This window comes from Vigna unguiculata, chromosome 2, assembly GCF_004118075.2.
Source record: "Vigna unguiculata cultivar IT97K-499-35 chromosome 2, ASM411807v1, whole genome shotgun sequence".
In the NCBI taxonomy this organism is placed as follows: Eukaryota; Viridiplantae; Streptophyta; class Magnoliopsida; order Fabales; family Fabaceae; genus Vigna; species Vigna unguiculata.
The window spans coordinates 33,417,040-33,443,830 of NC_040280.1; the positions used below are offsets into that span (position 1 = coordinate 33,417,040).

At 36.7% G+C, this 26,791-nt stretch overlaps 1 protein-coding gene and 1 long non-coding RNA gene across 3 annotated transcripts in view; one reads left to right on the plus strand and one right to left on the minus strand.

Moving 5' to 3' along the window:
* Positions 1 to 26,791, plus strand: part of LOC114173244 (serine/threonine-protein kinase TOR) — a 34,070-nt gene that overhangs the window by 792 nt on the left and 6,487 nt on the right. The window contains exons 3-42 of one of the 2 annotated variants that reach the window (XM_028057512.1): positions 52 to 126; positions 359 to 531; positions 1,208 to 1,306; positions 3,088 to 3,247; positions 3,374 to 3,517; positions 3,642 to 3,811; positions 3,900 to 4,104; positions 4,223 to 4,417; positions 6,373 to 6,525; positions 7,236 to 7,357; positions 7,490 to 7,592; positions 7,671 to 7,757; positions 7,837 to 7,967; positions 8,396 to 8,498; positions 8,585 to 8,767; positions 8,851 to 8,943; positions 9,579 to 9,614; positions 9,767 to 9,865; positions 9,955 to 10,053; positions 10,149 to 10,311; positions 11,129 to 11,253; positions 11,380 to 11,432; positions 12,104 to 12,227; positions 12,339 to 12,521; positions 14,506 to 14,658; positions 14,779 to 14,931; positions 15,133 to 15,204; positions 15,387 to 15,521; positions 15,639 to 15,700; positions 15,806 to 15,903; positions 16,073 to 16,182; positions 16,252 to 16,425; positions 16,502 to 16,567; positions 17,656 to 17,724; positions 17,812 to 17,922; positions 19,149 to 19,289; positions 19,379 to 19,507; positions 19,595 to 19,760; positions 19,844 to 20,058; positions 26,111 to 26,317. In XM_028057512.1, the coding sequence (XP_027913313.1) occupies positions 52 to 126; positions 359 to 531; positions 1,208 to 1,306; positions 3,088 to 3,247; positions 3,374 to 3,517; positions 3,642 to 3,811; positions 3,900 to 4,104; positions 4,223 to 4,417; positions 6,373 to 6,525; positions 7,236 to 7,357; positions 7,490 to 7,592; positions 7,671 to 7,757; positions 7,837 to 7,967; positions 8,396 to 8,498; positions 8,585 to 8,767; positions 8,851 to 8,943; positions 9,579 to 9,614; positions 9,767 to 9,865; positions 9,955 to 10,053; positions 10,149 to 10,311; positions 11,129 to 11,253; positions 11,380 to 11,432; positions 12,104 to 12,227; positions 12,339 to 12,521; positions 14,506 to 14,658; positions 14,779 to 14,931; positions 15,133 to 15,204; positions 15,387 to 15,521; positions 15,639 to 15,700; positions 15,806 to 15,903; positions 16,073 to 16,182; positions 16,252 to 16,425; positions 16,502 to 16,567; positions 17,656 to 17,724; positions 17,812 to 17,922; positions 19,149 to 19,289; positions 19,379 to 19,507; positions 19,595 to 19,760; positions 19,844 to 20,058; positions 26,111 to 26,317 (5,139 nt within the window). The remainder of the gene's footprint in view (positions 1 to 51; positions 127 to 358; positions 532 to 1,207; positions 1,307 to 3,087; positions 3,248 to 3,373; positions 3,518 to 3,641; positions 3,812 to 3,899; positions 4,105 to 4,222; positions 4,418 to 6,372; positions 6,526 to 7,235; positions 7,358 to 7,489; positions 7,593 to 7,670; positions 7,758 to 7,836; positions 7,968 to 8,395; positions 8,499 to 8,584; positions 8,768 to 8,850; positions 8,944 to 9,578; positions 9,615 to 9,766; positions 9,866 to 9,954; positions 10,054 to 10,148; positions 10,312 to 11,128; positions 11,254 to 11,379; positions 11,433 to 12,103; positions 12,228 to 12,338; positions 12,522 to 14,505; positions 14,659 to 14,778; positions 14,932 to 15,132; positions 15,205 to 15,386; positions 15,522 to 15,638; positions 15,701 to 15,805; positions 15,904 to 16,072; positions 16,183 to 16,251; positions 16,426 to 16,501; positions 16,568 to 17,655; positions 17,725 to 17,811; positions 17,923 to 19,148; positions 19,290 to 19,378; positions 19,508 to 19,594; positions 19,761 to 19,843; positions 20,059 to 26,110; positions 26,318 to 26,791) is intronic. The other variant, XM_028057513.1, reaches the window with a different exon arrangement.
* On the minus strand, positions 23,272 to 24,333 carry LOC114173245. The gene is made up of 2 exons (XR_003602480.1): positions 23,904 to 24,333; positions 23,272 to 23,667 (listed from the first exon to the last, which is right to left on the minus strand). It is a non-coding gene; the product is annotated as an uncharacterized LOC114173245 (long non-coding RNA).

The following is a 26,791-nucleotide window of genomic DNA, read 5'->3' on the forward strand; positions in this document are numbered from 1 at the left end:
CTTCACTTCACTCTGCTGTATTTTTATTTTTCCTTTGCCCATCTTTTTCAGGTTAAAATTGCCCTGGATTGGCTTCGAGGGAATAGAGTGGAGTATCGTCGATTTGCTGCTGTCTTAATCTTGAAAGTAAGTGCCATTACTATTGCTCTTATTTTGATGAAAATTGCTCGATGTTTTGATTCTTGAATTTCATTTTCTAATGGGTGAGTTTTCTTTTATCCTGCCTGTTTCCATCCCTTTGGAATTTATTTATTCACAAATTCTTTCAATGAATTTCGACTGTTTTTTAATGCCATCATAACTTTAGAACCGGTTTGTTCCTAAGAGTATGTGCCGTCGTTTGATTTTGTTCATGCAGGAAATGGCAGAAAATGCTTCCACTGTTTTCAATGTCCACGTGCCAGAGTTTGTCGATGCTATCTGGGTTGCTCTGAGAGATCCAGCGTTGCCAGTTCGTGAGCGGGCCGTGGAGGCATTACGAGCTTGCCTTCGTGTTATCGAGAAGCGCGAGACACGATGGCGTGTGCAGTGGTTAGTTCTTTAATTCTTAGGATGTATAACATTTAAAGCTATAGTAAATATGAAGCTGGTAGGCGGTAGTAATGCTGTTTTGTCGCTAGCCTTTGGTGACGGTTGATGTACTTAGATTAGATGAACTTCAAATAAACTGTCACTGAGAAGTTTGAAAAATCAAATCAAATCAGTAGACTCAATCAATGAATTCACTTTGAAAGCTGATGTTCTCATCCTAACCACGAATGATTATGGCAGTCATTTTATGATAATTTATCTCTTCATGATTATGTTAAAATACAATTTCATTCAACTGACAATGTCAAAGTTGTTTGCTATTTCAAACAAGGAGTTCCTCTGTTTGCTGCCTCAGATAATGCTTGGTTCTGCAGTAATAAATTGCACCAAATTTTTTATTAAGTCATTGAGCTTTTTACTTTATTGTGTTCTCCATGCTGGTAATAAAAATTATGGGCTGGACCAGTAATCAATAAAAGTTTAATATAATCGGCCTGTGAATAACTACAGAAAAAGGGTATATCTTTGGTCATTTGAATACACATTGATGATTATGCTGTTGATATTTGAGGGATCAAGCAGACCAGGGCTTTCTGTGGGGTTTTCATTTGCATAAGTATGCTGTTGTGTTTCTGGAAATCTGAAAGTGAATCCTTCATTTTCTTTTTGATGATAGGTACTACCGAATGTTTGAAGCAACGCAAGATGGGTTGGGTAAAAATGCACCTGTGCACAGCATACATGGTTCACTGCTTGCTGTTGGAGAGCTTTTGAGGTTAATTTCAATACGCATTGTTTGATTTTTTCAATCTAGAATTGTACATAAACAAGTGTCTGTTTTCCCTTTTGTGATCATTATTAATTTATTATATGCTTGTGTATGTGGAGTGCATATGTGAATAAATTTATGTTCGCAACATCTGCAATCTTGGAAATTCTTGCATGGTTTACTTCAGCACTGGTACTAGACATAGTTATCAAGCCTGGTCATTGCTGCGGAGCAGGCTACTCGAACAATCCTATAGTTTGATGGCTGCTACAAAATACTTTGTATGAGATATAAAAGTGTACTATATATAAGCAGCTGGTCAAATGTATAAAAGTACCCAAGATAGAAATTGTAAAGAAGTGGTAGAAGAGAACCTGCTTTGGTAAAAGATGAAACTTGAAATATCTGTTTCAAGAAAGTGGGATCTACTGTGACAGTGGACTGAACAAAGGGTGCAACATGAACATAGGGCTGCAGAAATACTGTTGGAGATGGGTGCATCTGTCTGGACACTAGGGACTGTGATTTGGTAGGAAAATTAGGAAAAAAAGGGTTTTCCCTAAAGATCACAATTGTTAGAAGATGTCAACATGTCCTTTTGAAACTCCTTACACTAGTTCTGCTTTTTGGCCACAACTGGAGCTGCAATGGCCTCTACTGAAAACATGTCTGCGGTTTGGATTTTGAATCTTGTAGTGTCACTATAGTGTGGTATTGGTGACTGTTACCATCACTAGGCAACGTGTGTGGCGCCAAATGTTCTGTCCTTCACGAATCGTGATTTAGACAAAAAAAAAATTATGAATAGCTTATGATGGAGATTAGTATTATCAACCTTATATTGCAGATTTGTGAATAGTTAATTTATATGAGAATGCAGTAAAATCAAGAGTTGGTTTACTGTAATAAATTTATCCTTTTTTTATATACTTGGATTTTGAAATTTGTGGCAGATACTAGTTATTAATCTTTTCACACTATTTTGTTAGAGAATTGGATAATATTTAGATGAAGTAGAAAAGAAAAATAAATAGGGATTTTATTGATTTTATTCTGTTTTCAAGATCTAAATAAAAGAGATATCACAGGTTCGAGACAGAAGAAAACTGATAGGGCACTGGATAGTGGGCTGGTACAGCAGGAGAAGAAAACGAGTGAAATAAATCAGGATAGGCCCAAAATATGGAATGTGTGTTCTAGAAGAAAGAAAGTGGGGCCAGGGAATGAAAATTAGTTAGAGGAGAGAGAGGACGTAGCTTGAGATTGCTGTTTGTATGGGCATTCAGGTATATGGGGGAGTGTGAGGTAAGGGGAGAGAGTTATGAAGAATATGAGAATTACCTAAGAGGAGAGAGATCTCTCTGGAGGAGTCTGTGACTCTGGAATCCAAATTAAGTATTGTAGAGCACTCTGCTCAATTTAATACGTTCATTTTGATAATAACAATGGGTTGGGGTGTTTTTACCTGATTCTATAAAAAACCAGGAAGTGTACAAAAGGAAACTCAACACTCAGGAAATTTGAGAGTCCTTGTTGTCCTTAACTTTTCTCCACAATTTTCAGTCAATACTCTATTAACCACTGAACACCTATCACATTGTAGTTAAAATCTTCTAAACTTAATGACAGCTTAACCAATCAGTTCTCAAATCATAACCATCCATGCTGTTATGATGACTGTCAAAATATTAACTACCCTGGTCCCTGCATGTTTTCCATTCTTTATAGTAAGAAATCTCTTACCTGGGTATGCTATCATTCATACATCGCTAATTATGGTTGTGCAGGAATACTGGTGAATTTATGATGTCGCGATACCGTGAAGTTGCCGAAATTGTTCTCAGATACCTTGAGCACAGGGATCGACTTGTTCGCCTGAGCATAACTTCATTGTTGCCTCGCATTGCACATTTTCTACGGGATCGTTTTGTCACCAACTACTTAACTGTATGTGAACGTTGCTCTATTACTTTATTATGCTTTCTTAGTCTGGGATGACTTGGAAAATGAAGACTATTGTGGAAGTTTAAAATTTATTTGTTTGAGTGCCCATGGAGATGAAATTCCTTGCAGATATGCATGGATCATATTCTTTCTGTCTTGAAAGCACCACAAGATCGTGATAGTGGGTTCATTGCTCTCGGAGAGATGGCCGGGGCACTGGATGGGGAACTCATCCATTATTTGCCGACAATAACTACTCACTTACGTGAGGCGGTATGTTTCAGTCACTGTTATTGGATGCTAGTTTTGTGCCATAATTTTCCTATCTAGAGAAGTGCTTGGTTATTTCGTCCTATTAAGGATCTGAATTGACAGTTTGGTCATTTTGTTAATGTAGATTGCTCCACGTAGGATCAAACCTTCACTTGAGGCCCTGGCTTGTGTTGGAAGTATTGCTAAAGCAATGGGCTCAGCAATGGAACCTCATGTACGAGGACTTTTGGATATAATGTTTTCTACTGGCCTTTCTACTGTGCTTGTGGAAGCCCTGGAGCAAATAAGTACCAGGTATAGTGTTGGCTTAGAGCAAAGTCTATAACCTTTCTTGTGATTGATTTTGAAAGGCATATTTATCATTGTTTTATTTTTTATGCAGCATTCCGTCTCTGCTGCCAACCATTCAAGACCGGTTACTAGACAGCATATCTATGGTTCTTTCTAAATCCCATTATCATCTGGGGAGGTCTTCACAAAGCGTGGGCAGAGGGACAATAGTAAATACACCTCAGCAAGTCTCAGAGCTTAATGGCTCTGCTCTTATACAACTTGCTTTGCAAACTCTTGCTCGTTTTAACTTTAAGGTTCTGTTGCTTATTTTCTTTAATGACATTCATATTTGTTGAAAATATTTATTTTATTTTATTTACAAGTTGTTGGGAATTACTAGAGGTTTAATTTCATTTTATTCTGTTGATATAGGGCCATGAACTACTTGAGTTTGCTAGAGAATCAGTTGTTGTCTATTTGGATGACGACGATGGGGCTACACGAAAAGATGCAGCCCTATGTTGTTGCAGATTAATCGCCAGTTCTTTCTCTGCTATAGCATGCACACATTTTGGTTCTAGCAGGCTGACTCGTTCAGGGGGCAAGCGCCGGCGCCTTGTGGAGGAGGTTTTGTGATTTAACACATTTTATATCTTTTGTTCAGTTTCATTTTTCAGAAATATTATTACTTGTTCTTTAAGTTTTTATTCTGGGAGAAGCTTCTTTAATTGGTGTTCTGTGCTTGGTTTTGGTCATTTGATTTCTAACTTTGATAGGGTTTTGGTTTGTGAAACTTTTGGATTGTGGTATTATATAGTTTATGGTTAAGTGCAAACCTATTTAAGCTAGCAGAAAGAAGTTAGAAGTTGATACAGTTTTTCTTTGTTACTTTTAAAGGTTTAGCAAGTTAGTGAAAGGAATGACCAAGAAAATGAAGGGAAGTCAAGCAAAGTAAAAACCAGAGAATAATTTCCACAAAGTTGTGTATTTCATATCTGTTGAACCCAATGTTGAGTTATTAGGTCATGTAAGATATGCTGATAAAGTTAGTTCTCAATTAGGATTGGTATCTGTGAAGATATTAATGTTAAAATAATCTGAGAGGGAATACAATTTGATGCAACTGGTTCTGAAGTTAGATGAAGAGTAGAAGAATTGTTGAACCCTAAGTTCAGACCCTGTCATAATATGGGTATGTATAGCACTGGATCTCGGTAGATTACAAAGATGGATACGCTCCCATGTACCCACTAGAAAAGTGTGACGCCCACTTAATTTGCTTTTATTGTTTATCAGAGTTCCTTGTTTAGTAATAACAGTAACATCTGCCAGTTTTCATTCCTCTTATTATATAGATGTTATTATGCCTTGCATACCTCCTGACTCTCCTTTGGTAGACCTGCTTAAGCCTATTAGAATTTATTTCTCTAACGAGAGTCATATGGATAAGAGCAGCTGGCTTATAATCTAAAGAAGTTATTGGTGCATGGTGCCATTTCATAGTTAGATTTGCAAATCCATTTTCTGGATGTTGGATTGTGGAATAGGTTTTTATTCAAAATTTGTTAGGAGTTAGAGAATATATATTCTTTCCCCTATGTATGTGGTGCTGTTGGAAAGAAATGAATTCCCCCAGCGTAGTTCTCTTAATTTTGGGGATGTTCAGATATGTTCCTATATTTAAAATTGTTGTAATTGGATGCCCAGCATAGTCACCAGCATAGTCTTTAAAAATTGTAGTTGGGTTCTAACTCTTCTAGTATTTGAGCTTTATGATAATTTTCTAATTGTAGGCTGGATTCAGTGACCTAATCAGTTTTTTTTTTCAACTATATGGGATTTAAATGCAAGTCATCTGGTGTACAGTTTCAACAACTCCTGATTGGGTTACTGAATCTAACAATGTATAAAAGCGATCTAATGGCAGGGACCTTTTTTGAAAACTTCGAAACTAATGTAACCCAATGGATTCATTTGAACATCCAAAAAATATAGGGGCGTGCAAATTTATTTAACAATATTTTTTCAAAGTAGTTACGTGCCACCAAAGTGCTTATTAATTAGCTTTGTAAAGTGGTTGTTAAGGAAATCACGGGTTTCAAGAATTGGTAGTTTTGTTAAAAGGCATATTCTTAATAAGTTTAATGTTGCTGTCTGGGTATGTTGTATTTTTTTTTATGCTTTTTATTCTTTTATTAGCATTAAATATTTAGAAATGATTGAAGAGACATTTATGTGACACCTATGATGGATGAGATGTTAGAAAATTGGTTAAAGGTGATTTGGACACATGTAAGAAGGCCACTTGAGGCACTGGCGAGGAGAGTAGATTACATGGTTTTTAATCCTTAGAAAAGAAATAAAGGGAGCACAAGAATAAATTTAGAGGAAATCATTAAAAAGGGATCTGGTATAGAATAATATTTCTGAAAATATATACTTTGATTGAGTCCAATGACGTTGTGTGATCCATATGACTGGCCTCACCTAGTGGGATAAGATTATTGTTATTTTGTTGTTTAGTCTTTTTTTTTCTTGTTATTATTGTTATTTTGTTGCTAACTGATTTTGATTGTCTGAAGCTTGTGGAGAAGCTTCTTATTTCTGCTGTTGCAGATGCTGATGTTACTGTTCGACACTCTATCTTTACTTCTCTGCATGGAGATAGAGGTTTTGATGAGTATTTGGCCCAGGCTGATAACCTGAATGCAGTATTTGCTGCTTTAAATGATGAGGTATTATAACTAACGTACCTTGTATTGGGATGACGCCATTTGGCCTTTAGATTTTTATTTTGTGTTGTTTAATCTTCAGTAGGCTCTATTGGCTGATTTGTGTATGGGCAGTTGCCTTGAATTTTCTTCAAGGGTGGTAATTGGATATTTTGGGAATAACACTTATCTGTTTTTTTTTTTTTTTTACTTCAGAAATGGTGCATGATGAATATGTTGGCACACAGCTTTTAGTGGCCCTCTTGTTGTGTTTGAAGCTGAAACTTTATGTTTCCTTCATTTTTTAAATAATAAGTTTTTGTAATGTGTGCCTATGGGGAGAAACATGGTATGAAAGAAAATATATACTCTTAAATGGTTTAAATCACTAAAAGACACAAACATTTGAATGTTTTTCTTTTTTGGGTAGTAAATATTTTCTTTTTTGAATAAGAACTTTCTATTTTTATCTTCTTATCTTGTACCCATGGGCACACATAGGAGACCCCTGTTTACAATTTCCGCATACTTGGCTTATGAACAAAAATTCGGTGTTCATTCCTTGAAAAAAGTATGCACAGCTTCAATATTATGGCTCCTTTGCGCGCTTGTATTTTGGTTATGATATCATCATATGGTCTGGTATACTTGAATAGGATCTTATTTTCCAGTAGTTAGTTATTGGAGCTCCATTATTTTGCTTTATGTTGATGTTGAAGTATCCAATTCTACAGGATTTTGATGTTAGAGAGTATGCAATATCTGTGGCTGGTAGGTTGTCAGAGAAAAATCCAGCTTATGTTCTTCCAGCTCTTCGTCGCCATCTTATACAGTTGTTAACATACTTAGAGCAGAGGTAATGTTGAAGTATTTACTTTATTGGTAGATAAAGGACATATATGGAAAGATTCATTGTTTTGGAGTTCATTTTTTAGAAGGATGAAGAGCTTTTCTATTACATGTCCATTTTATTCTCTTGTTATGTCAGCAGTGCAGACAGCAAATGCAAAGAAGAAAGTGCAAAATTAATTGGCTGTTTGATAAGGAATTGTGAACGGCTAATACTTCCATACATTGCTCCAATTCATAAGGTTTAATTAGTTCTGGTGTTAAAGATACATTCCTGTTTTATTACATTTGGCATCTTAGTGATTTTCTGATTATATCAGGCACTCGTGGCCAGACTTATTGATGTTAATGCCAATACTGGAACTATTAGTGGAGTCCTTGTAACTGTGGGGGATCTTGCGAGGGTGGTCAGTAAATTTCCCTCTTCTAACATGCTTGTCTTTCATATTTGTTGTTAACTAACTTATTTGGATTTTGGTTGTTTAGGGTGGTTTTGCAATGAGGCAATACATTCCGGAACTTATGCCTTTAATCGTTGAAGCTTTATTAGATGGAGCTGCTGTTGCCAAACGGGAAGTGGCTGTTGCTACACTTGGTCAAGTTGTGCAAAGCACAGGGTATATGCATAGTTATTTTTGTTAATATATAAAAATAACCACTTGTATTTTTGTGTATCATTATCACTTTTTATGAATTTTGCCACTAATAATGTTGAAACTGTTAAAAAAGGTAATAGTCGTGCAAATTTCTGGGTTCAAGATTTTTTTTTTAGTATTTGATTATATATGTATACACACACATGCATACATACATATATATATATATATATATATATATATATATATAGAGAGAGAGAGAGAGAGAGAGAGAGAGAGAGAGAGAGAGAGAGAGAGAGAGAGAGAGAGTTTTGGCTTGTTTATTATGTATTATTTGAGAGTTGAGTTCATATTCATATGAAGAATAAATTAGTGTTTGATTCAGAGTCTGTGTAATATACTCAATTTTTTATGTATTCATGTTCTTATGTCTGTTTTTGTTTTGACAGGTATGTTATAACTCCATATAATGAGTATCCACAGTTACTGGGGTTACTCTTAAAATTACTGAATGGTGAGCTAGTATGGTCCACCAGACGAGAAGTACTGAAGGTGATCATAGGAATTAGAATTAAAGTAGAGAATTCGTTTTAATATAGGCATGTTTACTTAATTAAATTGTACTTGGGTTTTGCCAGGTTCTCGGCATTATGGGTGCTCTGGATCCTCATTTGCATAAACGAAATCAGAAAACCTTGCCAGGACCTCATGGAGACGTTACCCGCCCTGCTAGCGATTCAAGTCAACAGATTCAGTCTATGGACGAATTTCCCATGGACCTTTGGCCTTCTTTTGCTTCTTCGGATGACTACTACTCCACGGTACCTTATGTACATTATTGTTAATATTGTTCTGATTTTTCCCACTTCTTTCAATGTTTATGACTTCGTTTTTGTGATTTAAGGTTGCGATTAATTCTCTAATGCGTATATTGAGGGATCCATCACTTGCTAGTTATCACCTAAAGGTGGTTGGGTCTCTTATGTTCATATTCAAGGTATGCAGCATAAAAGATGCATATAATGCATTCTTTCTTTTTCTTTCTTCCCTCGTTGTTTTTTGTATGGCATTGTTTAAGAAGTATTTATGATCCTCCTGATTTGTACTCTCTGGTTTCTTAATGGATTGTAAGAAGGGGGGAAAAGAGAAGAAAAGGTGTCATATGTGTTCTTTGTAGTTTATCCCTCTGCTCCTATACTTCATAACAATTCACATATTTTGGTGGAGTTACTAGAGGTGGTTGTGGACCTGAAAATTTGAGCGGGCTGAACCTTGAACCTTCTTTGATGAAAACTTGAACAAATGTTTGATACAATATTGAAAATGTTATCTTTCTGAATTCTCACTAGTAAAAATTTTCTTAGTGTCAGATAATGGAGAGTCCATCAACCCTTTTCCATTACTTTCTAAAAAGCCATCTTAGGTCACAAGCAAATAGACATTTTCACTACACCACAATGCACTTTCATTGCAGTGATTACATGTTAAGATTTCTTGTGTATCACTTTGGGCCTTTCATAGCTAAATAATATTGTTTTCTGTTTGATTAGTTGGATGTTGTTGAATAACACGTCAGTTCCATATATTACTGATATTTATTGCCAAAATGATTTTGTTTTTGCTTGAGGTCAGTCGATGGGACTTGGCTGCGTTCCGTACTTGCCAAAGGTTAGCTCTTATTCTTATTCTTACTCTTACCTTCTTATTCTTAAGTTTTATTTTATATCTGACTTGATACATTAAGTACACTCATTTATTGCATCTGAATCCAATTGAATTTGTGTCCATTTTTTTTCATTACTTTTGCACCCTCCTTGTAGGTTTTGCCTGATCTTTTTCATACTGTTCGCACATGTGAAGATAGTTTAAAAGATTTTATAACTTGGAAGCTTGGAACTCTGGTGTCTATTGTGCGCCAGGTAGATTTTATTGTCTTTAAAATATCCAATCTTTTATGATTATTACTGTACTTTGTTTACAAGCTCTAGTGTGATTTGTGGTTGTGCAGCACATTCGGAAATATTTGCAAGATTTGCTATCTCTAATATCTGAGTTTTGGTCAGCATTCACTCTTCCAGCACCTTCTCGTCCTGCTCTTGGCTATCCAGTTAGTGTTGTTTGTTCCCCAGTTTAGTTAAAACAAACAAGGGATATATTTTTGTGGTCTATGATTATTGTTTGTTATTTTCTTTGATGTTGCAGGTTCTTCACCTGGTTGAACAGCTTTGCCTGGCTCTCAATGATGAATTTAGAACATATCTTCCAGTTATTCTGCCAGGTTGTATTCAGGTCCTTAGTGACGCAGAACGGTGCAATGACTACACTTATGTTCTTGATATCCTTCACACTCTAGAAGTGTTTGGTGGTAAGTAACCTTTCCTGTAGAATATTGATTGTATTTTTACTCAAGGGGCATACTCACAAAATACTCCTCCAAATAAATTTTTTTGAAAATCTAAAATCTCTCTTTAGTTGACGCTTAAAATGAGATTTATAGCATAAAATGTGAGACCCATAATTTTTGTGATTTCCATTAAATCTTTGTCAGTAATAGTGTGTCCAAGAGAGTGAGAGTGTGGCTCTAGTTTTCTCTTTATGCAATTGATCAACCACAAGACTCCCTCAACTTGTTTTCATCTGTAACTTACCCTTTTTCTGCTTCCATTTAATGTAATCAGCTTCCTAAACTAAGGTTGTGTTAATTCCAGCATGTGACTATTCGGTATTTCGGTTTCAATTATTGACAGAATGGTGCGTGAATATTTATTGATCTCAGATAGCAGTGCATAGTAGCCATCTCTGAAAATGCTATAGTGGGATGATCACTGTCTTAAATGCTAAAAAATTAACAAAATTATTTATACTGCACATGTAAATACTGAAAAACAAAAGATACAAATTTAAAGCAATTCATGTTGAGTAAGAAGTTATAAATTTACACACAATCATGATCGATCTAGGATCAATAAGAACATAATAATAAAGTGAGAATGAAATATGTTGGTGAAATTAATAAAAAAAGAACGTAAGATGAAAATTGCAGGTGCCACTTCTATTTGAAACAGGTTTTAGACATTCAATTTCATGGGAGGTAATATCATATTAATTTACTGTGCATAATGAAAATTGTGACATAAGTAATTGTCATGGCAAACCATGCACTTTTATTTTTGGTTGTGTAGGTACTTTGGATGAACATATGCATCTGCTTCTCCCAGCTCTAATACGACTATTTAAAGTGGATGCCTCGGTGGACATAAGACGTGCTGCAATTAAAACATTGACAAGCTTGATTCCTCGTGTTCAGGTTTGTTTCTGTGCTTGCTTCTATTCACCCTCAATTTTTTAAAATATACAGTTATACTAGATAATTCATTGTTTATATTTTCCGTGTTTGGTTTGTGATTGTTCAAGTCTATTATTTGATCATCAGGTCACTGGTCATATATCCTCTCTTGTGCATCACTTGAAGTTAGTTTTGGACGGGTGAGTATGCAAATTCTTAAATTTCAAAATATATTAGTAGTTATCAGGTTGTTGCCCCAACCATTCATTCTTGTTATGAAAGTTTATTTGATTATTTGTTTCTGCGTGTGATAAGTGATTATTGACAGATGCAAGTAAAAACACAGGGAACTGTGAAACAAATGTTTGTAAATCCATTAAATCATTACTATTCAATAATAGTATTTTAATCAAGTGGTGGATAATGCCTAAATGAATTGACGATTTAGGTTTTTCTGGTATTATCCTGGATGAATCACGACTTTATATTTTAATCAAGAATAAGTTTCTTTGAGTTATAAATGCAGGTTGCTTGTTCTTGGAGATTTAAGGACATTCGGGAATCCTGAATTAGTCATGCAATCTGTCTTAGGGTTAGCAGCTTGTTTTTGAATGCTGAATGTTGAGAGTTTTGCTATTATTTCCTTCTTGTTTCTTCCTTGATTTTATTTTTTAACACCCGCTTATAATCTTGGTTGACAAAAGCTGTTATTTCTTGATTCTCTTATGTAATTGATACTTGCCATTAAAACAAGTAGAAGGCTATTATAGTTCTTGAATAATTTGATCTGCTCATTTCAATTCTATTATAATCTCTTACATTCTTCCTACGTAATCTGCTGATCTCTATGTATTGAACTTATGTATTACAGGAAAAATGACGAGCTCCGAAAGGATGCTGTTGATGCACTTTGTTGTTTGGCCTATGCACTTGGCGAAGATTTCACAATTTTTATTCCATCAATTCACAAACTTCTACAGAAACATCGCTTGCGGGTCTTGAGTTTTTCCATCTTTATTTTTCTGTTTCTTTCTTTTGAGGTTTCTGTAAGATTAAGTACTTTTTGTATTACAAAATATCTAAGGTAAGATAACATAATATTGCAGCACAAGGAATTTGAGGAAATTGAAGGACGTTTGCAGCGAAGGGAGCCACTTATTCTTGGGATCACAGCTTCACAAAGACTGAATAGAAGGCCTCCTGTTGAGGTCATTAGTGATCCTTTAGATGATGTGGAGATTGATCCTTATGAAGATGGATCCGATGCTCATAAACTCAGAGGCCACCAGGTACCATCTTGTGTGTTGTAAAGTTTTTGTACTTTTGTTTTTGTCTTAGACCATATTATATTATATAAGTGAGTGCAAACTTCATCTTACATGTTGATATTTTAAGATTAAGTTAGATTGAAAGTTCACTTATTAAGAAGATTTTTGAGTTTATCCTATTAGGGTTTGTTAAGCCTATCGTGCTACTTATTATCGGGCTACCCATGGATATTTATCTCATTTTTGAGATGTCCAATCCTTGGCTTGGGAGGATGAGTTGCAGATTTCATATTGATTAGAAATATGATCAAATTATAGTATATAAGTTGGTGTATATCTCATCTTATAAGTCAATTTGGTGAGATAGTTAGACTTAAAGTCTACTTTCAAAGGCTATTGATTATAGAGCGTGGTTTAAGTGACTTACGGGGTTTAAGTGACTTACGGGCCAGTGTTTAAACTTACCATGGAAAGTTTGAATGCTGAAATGCAAATCCCCTGTTCATTACATGTTAGGATAGCAGGAGGTGGTCTGGTCAACTCTAAGCATAATAATTGACATTTTGTAATTTATATATTCAAATTGAAAAGTAATTCAAGAATAGAATGCAGCCATGCAAGAATATCTCTTCAACTAGTTTGAGATTTTATGTGTTTTGAAAATTAGGTAAGACTTTTATAAGGAAATGTAAAACTATGATTTTCAAAGCTAATCGTGAATAAAATTTTCATCACTTCAATTCATTGTCATAATAGCAAAATTATAATGCGTTGGTTACTCCGCAAACCGTATAAGAATGTAACACTCTTTATTCTATTCACAATTTTTCAATGACACTTATATATAACAATTAATATAAAGAGAATTCCTTTTTCTTTAACTAGGTTTTTCTATACTAATCATTTTCTTATTTTAGACTTAATTATATTTTAAAATTCATCTTGGTTCTGGGAACTAACCCTCTGTTATGTATTCCAGTATCCCAATTGTACACAACGAAGAGAATCACAACAAAAATATATGTAGTACGTAGAAAAAGATAACTTTTCCCGTTAACTGACCTTAATACCCCACTAACACACAAAACTCACAATGAAAGAGAACTACGGATGTAAAATTAAATATATAAACAGAATAAGAAAATAAAAATATAATCCTGAGTAATAGAAATGGAAAAGTAGTGCAAATAAATTGCCATATCCAACAAAAAGTGACTTCACACCCTACTACGATGACCTTAAAATTAAAGTTATCCCTATGTAATTGTACTGTAATAATAAATCAGTCACGAGCATTGCTTAGAATCCTGACCAACATGGTAGGACCAAACATAATGAAATTGATAGTCATTCAAAGATAATTTTGACCAAGGCCTAGTGGCTATAGGATTTCAGATTCGGGCAGATTCCTAGTGACTACAACTAAAGGGCTTCATCTGGCAGATTCTGGGATCTTGTAAGCAAGTTGAGAATGATTCATATTCATTGACAAACTTGAGGGAAGTGAAGTAATTAACAGATTATTAGGATAAAAAGGTATTCTCAACATTTTCATAGTGATTAGAAAAAAAAAATGTTGAAAGTCTACCTATTTATTACAGCGTATTTTTATTTCCTTTTTTTAAAGGTTTTGGTTATTTTATAGAGATGACAAGAATATAATTAATATCAATAAAATAATTCTTTAGTTTTGTAAATGCAATCTGGAGATGGGATTTACAGATATACGCTTCCGAAGAGGCTCAGCTCTCTAGTTTTCATTTTTTGTGCTGGTCGCTTGAAAACTGTTGGGAGAAGGAAGAGATCGTATATTATGAATTGAATGAATATTGATTGCACACCATTATGTTCAGAGAAATCTCTTTTTATAATTTAGTTTAGCTAAGTAAGTTGTAACTGTACCAAAGCATTTACACTAACAACTGAAACCTAACCAGAGATAACAAACTACAGCTAACTAACTGACATACAAAGTTGGAGTCACACTCACAAAACATCCATGCAGGTGAATGATGGTCGATTACGGACAGCTGGAGAGGCTTCTCAGCGAAGCACGAAGGAAGATTGGGCTGAATGGATGAGGCATTTTAGTATTCAACTTCTAAAGGAGTCTCCTTCTCCAGCTTTGCGAACCTGTGCCAGGCTTGCACAATTGCAGGTTTCATTCTCTATAGACATTTTCATTGCTTGCACAATTGCAGGTTTCATTCTCTATAGACATTTTCATTGCGGCATTAGTATTTTGCTTCTGATTTTCACCTGTCTCTGAATTTTACAGCCTTTTGTTGGGCGAGAGTTGTTTGCAGCTGGATTTGTCAGTTGTTGGGCACAACTGAATGAGACTAGCCAGAAACAGCTAGTTCGTAATCTAGAGATGGCATTTTCATCTCCAAATATTCCTCCAGAAATTTTGGCTACACTTCTTAATTTGGTATGACTTCTCATCTCGTTGTGTATATTCAGTCTGTGAATATGGGCTTTTAAATCTCATTTATATATGCTTCCTAAGGTTTATTGATTATTTGATACGTCTTTTTTTATATTGAATTTAAAAATGCATGAAGATGGATGAAATTATGACATTTTGATACTCTTTTATTTCCTCTCTTGTTTTCGTTGGCTGAAATTGCAGGCTGAATTCATGGAGCATGATGAGAAACCTCTTCCTATTGACATACGCCTTCTTGGTGCTCTTGCTGAGAAGGTTCTTGTCTTTTCTGTTTTCTTGTGTTTTCGGGAGCATGTGTGCGTATTTCTTCATCATTATGCATGTCTTTGTTCAAATGCATGGTGCTCTTTTAAACAACTTCTTTACTGTTATATTGGATTATTTCTTTGACTTTGCCTTATACCTTTCATGTGTTGTTGCTTTGCTATGGCACACAGTGTCGTGCGTTTGCAAAAGCCTTACACTACAAAGAAATGGAATTTGAAGGAGCACGTTCCAAGAAGATGGATGCTAACCCAGTTGCTGTAGTTGAAGCTCTTATTCACATAAACAACCAATTACACCAACATGAGGTTCAGTTGAAAGAAATGATTTTTTTTATCAAGTTTATCATTTTTGCTGCTGCTTTGGTAGTTTTAACTTTGTTATATGGTATCTCTGCATTTCACTAAAACATTTGTCTTCTGTAGGCTGCGGTTGGAATACTTACCTATGCCCAACAGCATCTAGATTTTCAACTTAAGGAGTCATGGTACTCTTTTACATTTAATTTCTGAGTTCACCATCCCTTATTTTTCTTATACAATTTTAGTTTTTATATTTGGGAAGGTAGAGATTGATAGTAGGTTTCTATTAGGTATGAGAAACTGCAGCGATGGGATGATGCCCTCAAGGCTTATACTGCAAAGGCTTCTCAAGCAACAAGTCCACATCTTGTCTTGGATGCCACTTTAGGTCTGTACTGATGACTTTACCTTCATTTTAACTTGGATGCTACTTAACGAAAGAATATTTCTGTTCTTTTATGTTTGAAATATCCTACTACTATATTACCAGTTTGGAGTTTCAACTTTTTAGGGTTTTTTTTTTCTGTCTTTGGAAGTGATTGAAACTTGCTTTTCAGGTAAAATGAGATGCCTTGCTGCTTTGGCCCAATGGGATGAGTTGAATATCCTATGTAAAGAATTTTGGACCCCAGCTGAGCCAGCTGCCCGTCTTGAAATGGCATCAATGGTTGGTTATACCCCTTTCAAATGTGATTGATATTTTTCCCTGCTTGTGCTAAGTGTTAACGCTCTTTAGGCTGCAAGTGCTGCTTGGAACATGGGAGAATGGGATCAAATGGCAGAATATGTGTCTCGGTTAGATGATGGTGATGAAACAAAACTTCGAGGTTTGGGGAATACTGCTTCCAGTAGTGATGGGAGTAGTAGTGGTACCTTCTTCAGAGCCGTTCTACTTGTTCGAAGAGGAAAGGTATTTTATTGCTAGGAATATCAACCAGGTTTTAATGTTTCTAGTTTTAATTCTCGTGATTGCAATCTGTTGGCAGTATGATGAAGCACGCGAGTATGTAGAAAGAGCTAGAAAATGTCTGGCAACTGAGCTTGCTGCTCTGGTGAGTTTGGTTTATAAACTTTTCTTACTGATTTTATTCTTAGGTATTGATATTTGAATCTTTTTATTGTTTCATTGTATTTGGCATCATCGCTTAGTCATATGGTTCATTATCAATGGATAACAGGAAGTTTAATCTATGCACTGTATAGTACCGTGTTTTAGGAAATGCGATAAGGAAGTTTTACGGCATGCTGTGCCAGTATTTAATCATGTACCAATATTTGTTCTTCATATACATATGCTTACGATAATATAATCACACCTTGAAGTGCATTTAATATTGAGATTTTGGCAAGAATACAATTTTGGTCTCCTACTTTATTAAAAGTGACATTTAGTCTTCCAATTTCTAAAATCAGAGGTTTTAGTCCAATTGTTCAAATTAAGACTGACATCTGAAATATTAATGCCATTTTACACTTGGTACACTCTAACTGTTATCCTTTGATGATTTTGTTTGATTTGCTGTCATCAAAACTAAATGGCAAAATGATTCGACTGTGTGGGAAGTCAATGTTAAAATAGTCTTAATAACTTTGAAATAAGCAAATAATCGTTGTATGACATTAGTTAGAGCGTGTCACATGAGAGTCAACATTAATATCTCATTACTTATTGTCTTTCATTGAATGGTCTGACTAAAGTTGCTAAATTTGAAAATTTGAGACTAAATGTCTTTATTAAAATGAGGTGACCAAAATTGCAGATTGAAAAAAATAGTGGGACCAAAATTGTATTTGAACCCAGTATCTATAACAATTAATAACGTGGATTGTTTTTGATAACTCTTTTTTTTAGGGTTTCTATGACAATTAATAATAATTTATATGTATATATATTTGAACTTTTTTTATTAAAAATCATTAGTTTCATGGAATTATTTTAAAAAAACTTTTAAAACAAAAACATGAGAAGAAAACCAAAAAGGTCCTCCATGTATAGCCCCAAGTGTCTATTCAAGTAGACCAGTTGATTTGAAAAATGGTCCATAAGAAGGTCATGAATTGAAACATCAACATACATAGTCATTACTGTAAGCTCATTTGCTTTCACAGAAGTTTGTTTTATAATTGTTTTCATTTCCAGGTTTTGGAGAGTTATGAGCGTGCCTACAGTAATATGGTTCGCGTCCAGCAACTATCAGAACTAGAAGAGGTTAAGCTCTAATATTACTTTTAGTTCCTGTCCTTTACTCAATTCTATTGTCATAAACATAACTTGAGAAGTCTTCTCTTCTTCCAGGTGATTGATTACCGTACACTTCCTGTTGGAGATCGAGTATCAGATGAGCGGCGGGCTCTCATTCGCAATATGTGGACTCAGCGTATACAAGGAGCCAAAAGCAATGTTGAGGTAGACTGATTTTTCCTACTTAAGATGTATATGTATGCATAAACATTATGATTACTTCATGAATTAAATTTCAGAGGATTGTAATTAGCGTGCCCTGGCCATTATCATTGAGTCTACCGAAAGCCCTAATTATTACTGTTTCACTGGCTTGTATCTCACCCTGTCAATAGTGGTCTTGATTGGTATGATTGCGTATATATGCACAAATTTAATGTAATGGTGCAGAAAGAGGTGCCAGCAAAAACAAACTATTTTGCAATAGTACATACTAATTTTCAGTTCATCAAGTGGCAGAGAAGATTGAGACTATTTTTAATCGAAAATTATTGTTAAGCTATAGTAGTACTTTGATTCTTACATTTTTGTTAGCCTTTGATTAGAACTATCAAATTCACGTGCTTGGCACTACAACGGCTTTGTGCAATTCAACTAATACACGTTAACAGACCATTTCTGTACAATGATTGTACTTAATATTCTTTACCAGGGATGTTCTATTATGTGCTAAGACCATGTAAGTGCAAAATAAGTGCTCAAAACTAAAAAATACTAAAAAATTAATAGTTTTATCATCTGTAGTCCAAAGTCATTGCTTGAACAATAAGTCAGTAATAAACAGAAAGCATAACAAAACAGATGTGGGCTTGGTCAGGGATAGATGAAAGATACCGAGAAACAGGTAGTACAGAGCCCAAGCACAAAACAAGTTGCTATGAAAAAAGGCATGGACATTTGGCAGCTAAAAGCTTGCTGAAACTGATGTAACCTTGGAATTTGCCGCAACATCTCTATGACTTTGATGGTATATTTGACTCTGATAGTCTTCTTCAGAAAGAACAAATGTTGCAAGCCCTAACAAACGGTCTGTGCCATGCCATGGATTTTAAGTGAGGATTAAGCTTTGAAATGGACATTTCATTTAAAAATCAATTCAATTTTTTAAGATTTTCTGCAGGAATAAACCATTATAGTGATTTAAATCTGAAAAGAGATGTTACAGAAATTCTGGAGTGTGAAGGGCTGCTATACTAAGGTCCACTGTGATACTGTGGCTATTTTTTGTGATTTAAAACTTTTGATTTTGATATTGAATATTCAGTTTAAGCCTCATAACGAGAGCTGATGATGAGCTCTTGCAATCTCAGCTTAAGTTTATCCTTGGAATTAACATTTTGCATAACTAGGATTGGTTTTTCTTACTCTAACTTTATTGTGTTTGGTGGCAGGTTTGGCAGGCACTTTTGGCTATTAGAGCACTTGTGCTGCCTCCTGTGGAAGATGTTGAAACCTGGCTCAAATTTGCTTCTCTTTGCAGAAAAAGTGGGCGGATTAGCCAGGCAAAATCTACTTTAGTTAAGCTTCTACAGGTTTGTGCTGTATACCAGATCTAAGTAGTTTGCTATATGTAACTCCTTATTCTTGTGTGCCCAACTCAAGTTATTGTTCATTCTATCAGTATGACCCTGAAAAGTCTCCTGAAAATGTACGATACCATGGCCATCCTCAAGTAATGCTGGCATACTTGAAGTACCAGTGGTCTCTTGGAGAGGATTCAAAGCGCAGAGAAGCATTTATTAGGCTTCAGGTATTATATGTCTTTCTATTGTATTGAGGGAGCTTATCTGAAATTAAATATTTTCCACTGATCATCTGCGTGCATTATGTGACCTAGAATTTATCTATGGAACTTTCAAGTGCACCCAACATTCAACCAGTTACACCATCAAGCTTAACAAGTGGTTTGAATCCCAGTGTTCCTCTCCTTGCTCGTGTATATCTAAATCTTGGTTCCTGGCAGTGGTCACTTTCTCCTGGGCTGGTTGATGAATCCATTAAAGGTTCTTAGTTGTCATAGTTTTGACTTGAAACATTGAATGATGTTGATTATTTTTCTTTTCTAAATTTAGTTTCAATTTTGTAGATATTCTTAATGCGTTCACAAAAGCTACTCAGTATGCAAATAAATGGGGGAAAGCTTGGCATAAATGGGCATTATTCAACACAGCAGTGATGTCTCATTACACTTTAAGAGGTTTCCCTGACGTTGCAGCACAATTTGTTGTTGCAGCAGTAACAGGATACTTTCATTCTATAGCATGTGCAGCAAATTCCAAAGGTGTCGATGGTAGTTTACAGGTAAGCTACAATTTCTTTTATAATATGAAATCATCCACACATGTATCTATGAATTTGGACAATACTGGCAATGATGCAGCAGATTTGGGTTCAGGAATGATTGTATGCACCGACTCATGCAGTGTGATACACTATTAATCAGTGTTTTCAAAAGATTGCTAAAATTCTTATGTTCTCATGTTTGATTCTTTATTATAACTTTCAGCATTGTTTTCTTGACTTAGCTGTAATCTCTGTTCTTAAAATTCCCTTATTGCCCATAAAATTGTGAAGACCTTGAGTGCAAGTAGTTGATGCTTAAAATCTGACAGTTTGCCAAGGCTCATGCCGAATGACTGGTTGTGACATGACTTTCATGTGAATAATGTTTATCTGGCACTATCAGTATGACTTAAGCATCACATTTCTTTGGATCCTTACATGTTTCACATGTAACATTCCAAAGTATATTTTTTTCAAGGTAGACAAAATATTTATCATCTATGACTTTGGATTACTTGAGACTGAGACTTTAAAATAGGAGTAGTGGGCAACAGTACCACTCTCTTCCTCTTCTATTTATAGTGAAGCAAGCACGTACATATGAAAAGATATGAAAAGACTACTCTAAGATACTAGGCATGATTACATGCAATAGTAGATATGGCAGTAGGTAGTTTCCCACACTCAACCCCCTACACATAGGGTTAATGATACAATAGGTATAGGTAATAATTCTAACACTCCCCCTCAAGCTGGAGCATACAAATTGTATGAACCAAGCTTGGAACAAATGAACTCAATCCGAGGTCCCCTTAATGACTTGGTCAACACATCTGCAAGTTGGTCATTTGACCCAACGAACTCAGTACAAATTTCCTTGGTCATCAATTTTTCTCGGACAAAGTGGCAGTCAATTTCTATGTGTTTAGTTCTCTCATGAAACACTGGATTTGATGCAATGTGGAGAGCAGCCTGGTTGTCACAATACATCTTCATGGTCTGAATTTCACAGAAGTTAAGCTCTCGAAGAAATTGCTTTACCCATATGAGTTCACACGTGAGAGACGCCATTGCCCGATATTCAGCTTCAGCGGTGGATCGAGCCACTACATTTTGCTTCTTACTTTTCCAAGAGATAACATTTCCTCCAAGGAGGACACAATATCCCGTAGTAGAGCGTCTGTCAATAGGAGAGCCTGCCCAATCAGCATCACAGTACCCAGAGATTTGAACATTGCCTTTATCTTCATATAGCAAACCTTGTCCTGGAGCCTTCTTGAGGTACCTTAAAATACGGATGATGGCATTCCAATGTCCAAGACATGGAGTCTGCATAAACTGGCTAACAATTCCAACTGCGAAAGATAGATCAGGCCTCGTAATAGTGAGATAAATTAACTTTCCAACGAGCCTCCTATATCTCTCTGGATCGGAGAATAATTCGCCTTCTACTGTTGTTAACTTCTGATTCGGGTCCATAGGACTCTCTACTGGTCTGCAGTCAATCATACCTGTTTCTTGTAATATATCAAGAGCATATTTCCTTTGAGAGATTACAACTCCATCTTTTGACTGAGCTACTTCAATGCCCAAGAAGTATTTGAGGCTTCCGAGATCCTTGGTTTGAAAATGTTTACACAGGTGCTCCTTCAGTTGAGATATTCCAGTAGTATCATTTCCTGTAATAACAATATCATCAACATATACTATTAGGTAGACACATTTCCCAGGAGAGGTATGTTTGTAAAAGACTGAGTGATCTGCCTCACTGCGTCTTAACCCAAATTTCTGAACAATGGAGCTGAATTTTCCAAACCAAGCTCGTGGTGATTGTTTGAGGCCATATAAAGATCGATGCAATTTGCATACCATACCAGACTCCCCCTGAGCAACAAACCCAGGAGGTTGCTCCATGTAAACTTCCTCCTCAAGATCACCATGAAGGAAGGCATTTTTGATATCCAATTGATGAAGATGCCAGTGACGAATTGCTGCCATTGCAAAGAAGAGGCGAATAGTAGTCATCTTGGCCACGGGAGAGAAGGTGTCACAATAGTCAAGGCCATAAACCTGAGTGTACCCTTTTGCAACCAATCGGGCTTTGAGTCGATCAACCTGACCATCAGGGCCAACTTTAATTGCATACACCCATCGACAACCAACAGCCTTCTTACCCAAAGGGAGGGGCACGAGCTCCCAAGTATGATTACTTTCAAGAGCCTGCATCTCTGCAATCATGGCTTGTCGCCATCCAGGATGATCAAGTGCTTCATTCACATTTTTGGGAATAACAACAGAAGACACTGAGGATAAAAGTGAACAATAGGAAGGCGATAATCGGTGATAGCTAAGAAAATTATAAATGGGATGTGGATTTCGAGAGGAACGAGTACCTTTTCTGAGAGCAATGGGCCAACCTGAATCACCTTCATCAGGAGTCGTGGGATCAAGAGACGAGGGAGAAGAATCTGAAGTAGGGGATTCACCATGTTCTTGAACAACTGGACTATTCGTCGGCGTCCTGTGTTGGAGAGAGTCAATAGGTGGAGATGATGGCTCAGGAGGACTTTGGTCGAGACTTGGAGGGACAGGGACATTGGAAATATTGTACTCAACCACGGGAATAGGAAGGACCTGCTGGATGACATGGACATCTTGAACAGATGGAGAGAAGTAAGGGGTCTGTTCAAAAAATGTAACATTGGCAGACATGTAATATTTCTTGGTTTCAGGAGAGTAACATCGATACCCTTTTTGGAGTCGTGAATAGCCCAAGAAAACACATTTGAGAGAGCGAGCAGAAAGCTTGTCTAACCCGGGAGACATGTCATGAACAAAACATACACAACCAAAAACTCTAGGAGAAGTGTGAAAGAGAGGATTGTCTGGAAACAGAATGGAGAAAGGGACCTTATGATTGAGAGAGGAAGATGGCATCCGATTAATAAGAAAACCTGCAGTTAAGATGGCATCTCCCCAGTGATGGACAGGAACGTTGGCACTAAGCAAAAGGGTACGAGCAGTTTCAACTAAGTGTCGATTTTTTCTTTCTGCTATACCATTTTGTTGTGGCGTATGAGGACAAGTAGACTGGTGCAGGATACCATGGGAACTCAAAACATTAGAAAGAGCAGACGAAAAATACTCTTTGGCATTGTCACTTCTTAAGATTTTAATTACTTGACCAAATTGATTCTTGATTTCATTCAAAAAGGATGTGAAGAGGGATAATAATTCAGAACGATCTTTCATAAGATAAACCCAAGTACATCTCGAATATTCATCAATGAAAGTAACAAAATACCTAAAGCCAAAAGATGAGACACGACTAGGTCCCCAGATATCGGAATGGATGACAGAAAAACTAGAAGTACACTTTGATTGAGATCTTTTAGGAAAGGTAGATCTAACATGTTTTCCTAGTTGACATGACTCACATTCTAAAGTCTGGAGACGACTAAGTTCAGGAAACATTTTCTTTAACTTGGACAGGTGAGGGTGACCAAGCCGATCATGTAACATTTTAGGATTGGGGGCTGCAACACAGGACACACGTGGACGAGATCCAAAATGGTATAATCCGCCCGCTTCATATCCTTCTCCAATCGGTCTCCCCGAGCCACGCTCCTGTATAACAAAAGATTTGTCATCGAAGGTTACAGAGCAATTCAATGTTTTGGTTAACTGACTTAAGGAAATTAAATTGAAAGGACAATTAGGGACAAAAAGGACAGATTTTAGATTTAAGGACGGAGATAAGATGGCTTGACCGACTCCCTTTGAGGATGTTTTAGAACCATTTGCGAGGGTTATAAAATGAGATTTTTCTTGGAATGAAATGGTTGAGAACAAGGAGGTATTACCAGAAATGTGATCAGAAGCACCAGAGTCAATTACCCATGAATTGTGACCTTCCATGGATTGAGAGATGCAAACAGTTGATGTACTTGGAGCTTGAGATGACTGTGCCAAGCTGTTAGGTACTCTTGATACTCGTCCTCAGTGAACTTGGAGTCAGTAGTCTCTGCCTGGGAGACATTGGCTGTTTTGGCAGGAAATCCATGTAAAGTGTAGCAGTTTTCTTGGGTATGACCCATCCTTTTACAATACGTACACTGAGGACGCCCACGACCTCCACGTCCACCCCCTCTAGTTCCACGACCTCCTCTTCCTCGGGTGGCAACCATGACAGATGGTTCCATTACAGCAAGAGTTTCTGGAGTTTGAAGAGTTGGAACACGTATCATGCGGGAGATCAAAGTTTCCATGGAAGGAACCTCATGAGAGGTCAAAAGCTGATCTCGGATATGATTAAAGTCTGGGTGTATAGCGCGGAGGATCATTACCATATAGTACTTGTCAAGCTTTTTCTTCATTTCATCTAGAGAGTCGACTTCCAAGAACATTCGAAGTTCTTCCACAGCAGCTTGAGCGTCATTCATGAATGACATCATATCATGGTTAGTCATTTTCATAGATGCCAACTTGTTCGCCGAATCATAGAGGCGTTGAATATCATTTGCATAGATATTCTGAGTTCGCTTCCAAAACGAGTGGCAAGTTTTGAAGGCCCGTAGGGACATCAAAAGTCGTGGTTCCACCGATTGCCACAATAGAGCACATAGTTGGAAATCTGCTTGTTTCCACTGTTCAGCTTTTTCAGACGGTACGTGGCTGCCATCTTTCTCAAGGTGTTCGTGGTGTCCTTGACCGAGAAACCACATCTCGACGGCAGCGGACCAAGATAAGTAATTTTGGCCATTTAGTTTCTCGGACGTAATGCAGGGGCTTCCAGAGAATGAAATAGCACTCCCAGTTCCTCCAGTGGCCATGATAAAGAGAAAGGATCTCGGAAACAGTAAAACAGTGACGAAAACAGTGAAACAGTGACAATTTTCGACTTCGAAAGGGACGATTTCCACAAGAGGTGCTACTGAACTTCACCGGAACAGAGATTTGATGGTCAAAACGGATAGAGGAGGCTCCGGCGACGGCGACGGAGGTGGCGCGACGACGAACTGGCGACGGGAAGGCGGCGCGTGAGCGGCACGCGCCTGCCTGCAGCGAACAGAGAAGACGCGCGTGGAGGCGCGTGGCGACGGCGCTGCCTGCGACACCGGCGGGGTTGGCTGTCGCGCGGAGAGGCGGTTCAGATCCGGTGGTTTCCGGACGGAACTGCGTCGGCGGACGGCGGCGGACGGTGGCGGACGGTGGCGGACAGCGGCGGAGGACGCAGACAGTGGCGAGAAGTTGTTTGACAGTGTTGGGTAGTTCAGAAACGAGGTTAACCGAACTTAGACAGCCGCGGACAGCGGCGGTGACTAACGGCGATCAACCGCGGACAGCGGTGACGGACCAGCTGAGACAGAAACCAGAGCGGGATCAACCCGCTCTGATACCAACTTGAGACTGAGACTTTAAAATAGGAGTAGTGGGCAACAGTACCACTCTCTTCCTCTTCTATTTATAGTGAAGCAAGCACGTACATATGAAAAGATATGAAAAGACTACTCTAAGATACTAGGCATGATTACATGCAATAGTAGATATGGCAGTAGGTAGTTTCCCACACTCAACCCCCTACACATAGGGTTAATGATACAATAGGTATAGGTAATAATTCTAACAGGATTTAATAAAGAGGAATTTTTTTCATAGTGATGCGATATTCCTTACATTTGTATTTCATATTTGGAAGGGATGACGTTCTGGCATTTTAAGCTGATTTAATCAATTTTTTTGGTTTTATATTATGCAGTTCTCTTGTTTTATCATAGCAAGTTGGCATAGTTAAGATGACTCATTTATTTTATGTTTTTTGAAGTGGAACATACACATTTTTAAGCAAGTTTGTGGCATCTTTTTATTCTTCGTCTATAGTTCAGCCGAACTCTATCGAAAATAATAAAACCGAAATTTATCTTCTACTTAGTTGGTTGTGGTTATTATATTTTGCAAACTACTTTTTTCTGACTGCACTTTTGAGATATCTCTGTTGCATGTAATCCAAGTGGAATATGATCATCTTTTTCTTTTGAATCTTTAACTTGCTGTTGCATTGGCTGAGCAGGATATTCTTCGACTTCTGACATTGTGGTTCAACCATGGAGCTACAGCAGAAGTACAAATGGCCTTAAAGAAAGGATTTTCCCTAGTTAATATCAATACTTGGCTAGTAGTTCTACCTCAAATAATTGCCAGGATACACTCTAATAACCATGCTGTGAGAGAGTTGATACAATCACTTTTGGTTCGGATTGGGCAAAATCATCCACAGGTATATATGACTGACATGATGAACTTGGACTTGTTTCCATTTGTGATTTTTTTTGGAAGTATCAGTTTGTAGATTTCACCTTGTCGAGATATTTTAGGAAGCTTTAGATTTTATTCTGTCGAGATATTTTAGGGCTTTTCAAATTTTATTGCTATTGGTTTTATTATTAGCACATCAATCCCACAATCTTAGATATTTGTTTCCTAAATTATCCAATCAGTGTATATGTATATATGTGAGATGTATGAAATGAAAGTGAATAAGAGAGAAATTATTTTCTTCTAATTTTGAGACACCTCTAAACGCTGAAGATATTGTGAACATGTGGAAGCATAGAGTTTTTTATTCTTGGATGAATGTTGCACATTCGGCTTTATTGGTATTGGTTTTAATTCTGTATATTGGCTGTATATTGGTTTTATTACTAGCACATCAATCCCGCAATCTCAGATATTTGTTTCCTAAATTATCCAA